Genomic DNA, 9,784 nt, shown 5'->3' on the forward strand with positions numbered 1-9,784 from the left:
ATCACCAAGTAACCAGAATTTTGTATGTAAAAAAACTAATGTGATTTTACATGTAGAGTATTTTTGAAGGAAACTATTTTAAATCCTAATGATTTTATAAACCCGAAGCAGAACGCACATGATTGTTTTGTAAATGTACATTTAATACACATAGCATGCTTAAACAGAGAAGCATGATTGTATAAATCTGGTACTGGCTTAACAAGGATCCCTCAAGATAACACTGATATGTTTTCTCATGGTCCTTGTCTCCTTCACCAAGTAACCAGAACTGTGTATGTTTAAAAAGCTAATGTGATTTTACAAGTAGAGTATTTTTGTAGAAAACTATTTTAATCCTAATGATTTTAGAAACTCCAAGCAGAACGCACATGATTGTTATGTAAATTTAACACACATAGCATGCCTAAACCAATGGTCCTTGTCTATATCACCAAATAAGTATATACTACATCAAATGGTACACCTTTCATGTCAAGTCAAATATTTCAAGTTTAAATGAGCGCAAAATTCCCTCATGTGTGCTAAAGTACACTGGCACAACATCTGTGTGTACTGAGTAATTTGTCATACGCTTTATGTACACATGGTCAATTAATGTTCCTTTTTCTGTTGTTGGTTCCTTAACATGTTGAATAAAACCCCTATCTGCCATAAAAGAGCACAAAGAATTAGACTTTAATGCATCATTATTAAAGTCTCCCACAAGTACAATGTTATTTGAAATTGAAGGCAGCTGATCAATTAACTTGCCCATATTTTCTTTAAAACTACACAAGGGGTATGTTTGTGGTCTATAAATAACACCAAGTAAAATATCATTTTCAGGAAAGTGTGTCAACAGGCATTCTAAATTAAGATTTGGAATTGTTATAATAGTATTTGACACTCCACATGTTGTATAAACTCCAACTCCACCGTGTTGTTGTAGTTTCAAATCATTGAAAGGAGGACCTTTACTTGTGTATGCAACACAACGAGGAATACCCACAAAGTTGTAATTTTCTAAATGTTCACTCTCAGGCAGATAGTGTTCTGGCAGCCATGTTTCAGTTACAGCAATACATGTTGGTTGTAACTGTTGAATAGACACATTTAAATCCTCTTTATGGCAATGCAAACTCTGTACATTCAGTATAAACACAGAAAAGAAACTATATTGTGCTGTCACCAATGATTTATCATGTGCCATAAAAGATGGCATTTCTTGAAGAGCTTCAGAAATCTTATCATTACAGAAAATGGCCTTTTCACTAAAGTCATTAATGATTAAACCTGACAAACTCCTTACCCGCCTCAAAGCTACATAAGCCTGACCAGGTGCAAAAACTTTTTTTAAACTAACAACAGAAGTATCAACCGTTAAACCCTGAACTTTATGTACTGTGCATGCCCAAGCTAGTTTTAAAGGAAACTGTCGACGAAAACCACCTTTCGTACAAACGTTTTCCTCTTCTACATATATAGGTGTAGAATGTAACACCTTTGCTGCCTCAAATGAACATTGTTTTTGTCTTTTCAATCCCACATGACTATCATCAAACTGAATGTATACAGTTTCAGGTAACTTATCTTTAGATGAACGTATGATATGAGTAACTACACCACAAACACCATTAACTAATCCATCATCAACATCTATATTTTTCATTAACATAACACATGCATCTATGCCTAAAAGTAACTTTTCTGGCAAACATGTGTTATGAACCTTTACATGATGACCGGCTATTAATTCTATTTTGCCTGTTTTTTTACTCCGTGCATAATCCTCTGCCTCTATTGTTTCAGTTTCTGGGCATGTTTTTATCACCTGCTTCAAGTTGTGCATATGAACTTGATCATTTGTAGCAAAAATGTGCAAAGATGCATTATCTTCCTCAACCTTGTCACAGCTTGATAACATGGTTAAATCATCTTTGCTTAGTGCTGTTGTTTTGCTTCTTTGCCTTAACCTGTTTAACATTTCAGCAAATGTACAGTCCTTTTGTCTAACAACCTGTGTTAATTCAACAACACTAAAACAACTCCATAAACTCATTTCAGGTACATCCACATACAATGGTTTTCCTTTTACAGGAGGCAGTTGAAAAAAGTCCCCGACAGGAATTACACTCACATTACCAAAAGTAGACAAATCTCCACTCTGTTTAATTTTACGTAATCTTCCATGTATATATGCCAATAATTTATGATCAACCATAGATACTTCATCTATGATTAGTATTTGAAGACCATGGAATTTTGCTCTCAGCGAATTTAGTTTGTCCTCACCCAATGGTGTGTATGGTAACTTTACATTTGTGCCAATGCTAAATGTGTTGTGAATTGTTGCAGCCTTTAAATTGTATGCTGCAATGCCTGTTGGTGCAGTTAAAGCAACACAAATGTCGTCTGGATTTAAAGAAATTTGAGACAATAGTCTTGAAGACTCATATTTTATGGCTTTAATTAAATGACTTTTGCCTGTTCCTGCACCACCAGTAATAAACAAATGAAATGGTTTTGTGTTTTCTCCTCTAATTTTACCCAAACACCACTGCCTGATTTTATTAAAAACAGCCATCTGGGTTTTGTTTAAGGAACGAATTATGCTTAACCCATCAACACGACTCAAACTATTTTCTTTTTTGTGTAACTGTGTAACTTGTGTAACTGGCTCGTTTTTATCTGTCAAATCTGGAATACTTTCATTATCTTCTTCTTCTTCTTGGACAATATCACGTCTAACCTGTTTACATTCTAAATTATCAACTTGCTGCTCAGGACAAAGTGAACACCATGCACTTTCTAATATCCCCTCAGTATTAACAGTATTTTGTGCAGTATCCAACACGTCTGCATCCTTTTCAAATAATGCTCTGTTTCTGTTGACTACATTTTGAACCAATTCTACAAATCCATTACCTAAACAAATGTCACCTTCTTTATAAACGTGTTCATAAGAAGTATATCCCTCTGGTTTTAGTTCCGTATCTGCACGATAAGGAAAAAACAATTGTAGTATACTTTGGTAAAACTTTTCAGGACTCTTAGTCACTGAAAATCGTGCATAACGAACAACTGCAGGCTGAGTACGTGTTCTTTTAACAATAAAACCAAGATTATTATCTAATGTAATTTCCTTGGCAGACTGACCTTTAGATGTAATACGATACTCAGACGCAAATGTGGCTAAGCACATATTGTCAAAAACACTCTGACGTGGTCTATTCTTGTAACGATCAACCAAACTTGTCATCCACATCTCCTCACTATTTAAAGTTTGCGACTGCAACTTGTTCTGTATAACTTGCAATGGTAAACTCATACGAACTGAATCATCACCTGTGGGAATAAACTGAACATTTCTGGAGCACTCCTTTTAATGCATATTTGTCAACCTATACACTGCCTCTTGTGCACTAACCTCGCGGTTATGCAAAAACACCCCACCTAATTTTTTCAAAGCTTGTTTGGCATCGACATTACCCTGGGTATTAGCTTCCCGTTGAGCATTAGCTAATAATAAACCCATTTCCCTTTCAGATTTTGAAATGTAGGAAATTATATAAACAATACATGCATAAGCATCAGTTACATACTGAATATCCATATTGGCATTCCAGCACAAAAGTGCAAATTTATTATACTGATTAACCCACACTTCATTTAATTGTCGTTTCAACACAATATGTGTGGTATTATTTACACACCTATATGCCATCTCAAATAATTCCTGATTTATTCCTACACTTTCAAACAAACTTTCTACAGATTGGAACTTCTCTTCTAAAACAGCTGTTTTAACTGCTGACGTTATATTTTGAGCATAATCTGCCTTCATTTGGTTATCGTCGCAGGTACTTTTACCACCTCTTTCTTTCTCAGACTCATCTTCAACTTTCCTTCGACAAATAAAAGTTCTGCTTGTTGGTGGTTTAGGAAAGTTAAAACGACAAACTGTATTTTTCTTTTTACATGTTTTTGAATGGTGTTTACTGTGAAGCTGTACTGATGTAACAATATTATGTAATTCCTCATTTTCACTAGAAACCTCACATGTTACATATTTATCAACAAACTCAACAACTTCTTCATCAGAATTTGTATCTATCTGTGGGGCATTTTTAATCCAAAACAAACAATGAACATGAGGAGAACCGTGTTGCTGAAATTCAACCCTGTAAAAATAATCTACAATTTCTCCTATGGGTTGAACAGGAGACAAAAGAACTTCTCTTAAAAAACAATGCCACCTAAAATCAAACATGCGAGCTGCAGTAACAGGATTTCGACGCAAAAGCTCACATTTATCAGCCCATTCCAGTTGTTCTATAGTTTCATGTCTTCCTTGTTGCTTTAAAATGCTTGACATCAGAGATGTCCATATCAGGTCAGCAGAGGAAAATGAACAAAACCAAGTAGGAATACCTAACTGTCTCACCATTGCAAACAAATCTTTTTGCACACCTTGCCAAAAAGATGGAGTTCCACGGATTGGTTTCAAAAACCTATATCCTTCATCATAATTTAGTACTTGTCTTAAAGAGTCTGTGTCTTTAAACATTTCACTTCGAATAGACTTATTAAATCCTTTCCCTTTTCTCAATGCTATAGATACAGTAGACTTTACTTGTTCTATTTCTGATAAATACTGGGCATAAAATATATATTCAACGTTCTGTGCAAATCTTCCATCTGCATGATTAATCCTATTGTTAAAATATCGTGACAGTGTTAACCTTTGGACACGACTGTTACAATAAGTTGAAGAACCATTGGGAAAACATTTAGCCTCATTTGTTTCATCTGCAAGCATTTTAACTGGATAATTCCCTTCAGATGGGGTGACACTCAAAATACTATCCGAATATTGGTCCAGAACTTCTTGCCCAATATCAACTGGCTGTAAACATGTGTCCATAAACACACAGTGTTGTTGTCTATCATGTAACTCCTCTTCAACATTTTCATTTTCTACTTCACTTTCTGCAGTTCTTTCATCATCTACATTATCTTGCTTACTAAACTCATTTATCCAATCCTGATTAAATTCAATATCAGAATAATACTTGTTACATTGTTTTAAGTAACACAATGCTTGTTTAATATTACTAGTATCAACATATTGATACTTATAATGACCTTTATATGTCAACTTGTGTTTTAATTTCACACATACTAAAGATGCTTCACCTTCTGTTCTAGGCAAAACATTTGTTGTGTTTTTAACATTAGCTGGGACACAAGTAATAGGGCCATGAACCCCATTTTGACCGCCTTTTGGTAATGCTAACATTTTCATAAATGGAATATGTAATGAAATCAAATGTTGTTCTAGACTATTGAGACAACGCAATTCTTCGGGTATGGGTTGCAATACCAAATTGTTTACAGCACTTTCTGCTGGCATTTGACTTTTATTTATTTTATAATGACAAGTAAAACATATCCATAGCTGTCCTTTACTTGATGTTTTCAATCCACATGGAACAGGACATTCATTTCCACACACATGCAAAAACTGCTCTGTTATACACTTGTTGCTTGTTATAGCACACAACTATACTTTAACCACTCATCATTGTGATATGTATAGATATCTACCCCCAAATAATTAGCAGTTGCTTGAATTTCCACTTCAGTAGCGCATGATCCTACGTACTTCATTCTTGAAGTGGACAAATAATCTTCCATGGATGTATACTCACATCTCAACATATTCTTGTAATCTGTACTATGCAATTCCATGTCTTTCACAACTGCAAGTCGAATAGCTCTATGAGCTTTTTGTTTACCACACACAGCTTGCAACACTGCCCGGAAAAAAACATTAGCATCACCAATAACACTCACTGTTTTACACGGACATCCCAATGGTCCAGTATCTGCTTGGAAAACCACATTTTCAACATGACATTCTTCATGTAGTAGACTGCATAATTTTTGTTTCACCTCATGACAAAGTGGATTAAAATTAAAAGTTCTCTCAATACTCCTTTCAACACAAATTAAATTAGAGTTAAAATCACAGTCAGAAATTGTTTTTGTATTATTTGTACTTTCCACAAAGTCATCTTTCTGTATCTTTACAACTTTACATTCTCTCTTGTCTTTCAAACTTTCTAAGCATTGAGATCTCCTTTTTTTACCGACTAATTTCTTTCTACCACTACCATCAGTTTTAGCATCTGAATCTAGCTTCTCATTTTTAACATAACTTTGTAACTTTACACTTTGCTTTGTACACACATAATTTCCTTCATTGTGTTTACTGTTCTGACACAAATCACAACCTCATAATGATCATTAGAGTTTTGCAAATAAATGCCTTGTTCACACAGTTTATTATGTCCACAACTATACTTTAACCACTTCTCATTGTGATATGTATAGATATCTACCCCCAAATAATTAGCAGTTGCTTGAATTTCCACTTCAGTAGCCCATGATCCTACATACTTCATTTTTGAAGTGGACAAATAATCTTCCATAGATGTGTACTCACATCTCAACAAATTCTTGTAATCTGTACTATGCAATTCCATGTCTTTCACAACTGCAAGTCGAACTGCTTTATGAGCATTTTGTGTACCGCACACAGCTTGCGAAATTGCACGGAAGTAACAGCTTCCGTCTCCAATAATACTCACTGTTTTACACGGACATCCCAAGGGTCCAGTGTCTGCTTGGAAAATCACATTTTCATCATGACATTTTTCATGTAGTAAACTGCTTAATTTTTGTTTCACTTCATGACAAAGTGGATTAAACTGAAACGTTTTGTCAATTCTACTTTCTACACAAATTACATCAGAATTCAAATCACAGTCAGAAATTGTTTTTGTATTAGTACTTTCCATAAAGTGCTCTTTCTTTGTCGTTACAACTTTACTTTCTCTCTCATCTTCCAAACTTTCTGAGCAATAAGATCTCTTTTTTCTACCCATTTTTTTTACTATCATCATAATTTTTGTTCTCTGATTGCCTCACAGATACTTTACTACTTTTTTCTGGAACTACACGAAGACCACTTATTTCAAATTCTTTCATTTTACCACCAACACATGCAGCAAAGTTCTCAATATGCTTCAAAACACAGCTCAATGAATTGTAATATACAATCACACTCAACCCATCACTATCAGGAATTCCAGTTCTACTACGTGCATGGGAATCAATCACAGCAAACAGTCCATTTTGCTTAATAATGGCACAGGTATTTCCATTTAATGTTAAGAAGCATGTTTCATATTGTTCAAACATTGTCTGCAGACCATGGACTAAAGGAACACACACACCAGCTGTTATCAATTCTCCATCATTCATATCTACAAATCCAGAAACACATTTGCCATATTCAAATTTGAACCTTTTCTCATTAAACACACATTCACAAGGGAGATCTGGAACACACAACCACTTCTGTGGTTTCGGATCACTAATACAGTTGTTTTGATGCAAATAACTATACAAGTTATCACCAATAGTTAAAACATTATCTAAATCTTTTGTTTCCCATGAAAACACAGTATTTACACTATGCATTGCCATTACAGCTAAACTAATCGCAACACATTGTTTTCCCGGCCACTTCAACCTGCTATCACCTTGATGAAATGATCCACAAACACTCTGTCTTGCATTTGATGTACTGCCTTCACTGTTCACACATGACAACATATCTGGGGAAGTCACCTCTTTGAACCTGCTATCACCTTGAATTGAACCACAGACACTCAGTCTTGCATTTGATGTACTGGTTTCTCCTACAACATCACTGTTCACACATGACAACATATCTGGGGAAGTCACCTCTTTGAACCTGCTATCACCTTGAATTGAACCACAGACACTCAGTCTTGCATTTGATGTACTGGTTTCTCCTACAACATCACTGTTCACACATGACAACATATCTGGTGAACTCACCTCTTTAAACCTGCTATCACCTTGATGAATTGAATTACAGACACTCTGTCTTGCATTTGATCTACTGCTTTCTCCTACAACATCACTGTTCACACATGACAACATATCTGGTGAAGTCACCTCTTTGAACCTGCTATCACCTTGAATTGAACCACAGACACTCAGTCTTGCATTTGATGTACTGGTTTCTCCTACAACATCACTGTTCACACATGGCAACATATCTGGTAAAGTAACCTCCACATTAATTCCACTAATGCAAAACTTATTAGCACTCAAGCTTTCCATTAAATTATTGACATGCCAAAACAAATCTTGCCAATTTGTGTTGAAAACAATAACTGCTGTACCTATATTTGATCCCAACCCAGATGCATCGCGAATATTACAATCAACAACCGCATAAACATCACTACATCTGATAATTGCACATGTTTGTCTGTTAATCTTTACTAAACAAGATTCATAATTTAGAAAAATCTCTTGAAGTGTCTCATACAATTCTTCATGTCCTCTAGTCAGTAATTGTCCTTCTGAAACTCTGCACATTTCATTAAAAATGCAGTATTGGTCACTAAACTTAAAAGGTAAAAGAGTTTTGTCATATCCTTTACATTTAGCTATGTCTTTAACCAGTGTAGTTCCCTCAGCATAAATATCATCAAGACTTACTTTCTGCCAGGTGCACACATTGTGTATCTTATGTTTTACAATTGAAACTAAACTACATGCTGCACCTACAACATCTTCATTTACAGTTGCGGACTGCATTCAAACTGTATTGCTTACTAATATGGGCAAAACATTTGGACACTTGCAAGTGGTATCAGAAACATCGTCCTTACTTTTGTTGATCATTGGCTTGCGCCTCATTCGAAATCTCTTCAATTTAGGCATCTAAAAAAAGAACAGAATATAAAATTACAATAACAGAAATTACACAACTTCAATACCATCAAAGCATACAGTAAACAACTTAAATATAAACTGCAAACCAAAATGTTATTTCTACTTAAACATTTAAATAATCTAAACTACAATTGACTTAGATACCTGAGATAAAACATATATTAAATACATTATTTGGAAACCACACACATTCTAAAATGTACAAGCAATGAACTTCATTATTATCTGTTTATTTAACTTGTAATAAAGAATACAAGCATGTGCACCTCAATAAATTTATATTAAACTTCTTTTATAATTTTTTTTTTAATTCATTAGGGATTTTAATTTATTGCTGGAATAGAGTGTTGAAGAAAAAAAGATCATGCAGTGCAAATTAATTTATGTCAAGACTAATATTATGGGACAATCCAATTTCATGTACACTACAAAAACAATAATAACATAAACAGTTATATCATTTTTTTTAACAAAAACAACAACAACAACAACAACAACATTACTTATACTACAATAATAACTATCTTAAGTCAGAACATATTTTCTTTTAAACCAAGTATAATTATTAAATAAATTTGTCCTCAATTCCACTTAAAAATGTGGATGCAAATATGAAGCACTATATTTTTAAGTAAATCCATACTTTATTTATTCAGTGCAACAAACATGAACTGACAAAACCTATTAAACATAAGTTTAAAAAATTGCAAAATAGGATCAATAAATTAATTAACTTATGTCATGTATAAGAAAGCCAACTCACTTCAAAGATTCAAGTCATTTAAAAAAAAATCCTAAAATTCAATTACAAACCGCTGCTCAGCCAATAGAAGGCAGTACAAAATATACACTCAACATTTTATGTCCTGCGAGAACAGCAATAGTTAAACAAAATACAAAAGCAATACTTTTAATAAGGTAGCCTAACATTTTTCTAACAAACAAACATTCCCGTATCAGA

The 9,784-nt window shown here is 34.1% G+C and overlaps 1 protein-coding gene across 1 annotated transcript; it reads right to left on the reverse strand.

Moving 5' to 3' along the window:
* Nucleotides 1-469: 469 nt before the first annotated feature.
* On the reverse strand, nucleotides 470-5,652 carry LOC141365427 (uncharacterized). The gene is given in 2 exon segments (XM_073870043.1): nucleotides 470-5,528; nucleotides 5,648-5,652. Coding segments are annotated over 2 exon segments (5,064 nt in total).
* Nucleotides 5,653-9,784: the final 4,132 nt, after the last annotated feature.

This window comes from Misgurnus anguillicaudatus, chromosome 7 (assembly GCF_027580225.2).
Source record: "Misgurnus anguillicaudatus chromosome 7, ASM2758022v2, whole genome shotgun sequence".
Lineage (NCBI taxonomy): Eukaryota > Metazoa > Chordata > Actinopteri > Cypriniformes > Cobitidae > Misgurnus > Misgurnus anguillicaudatus.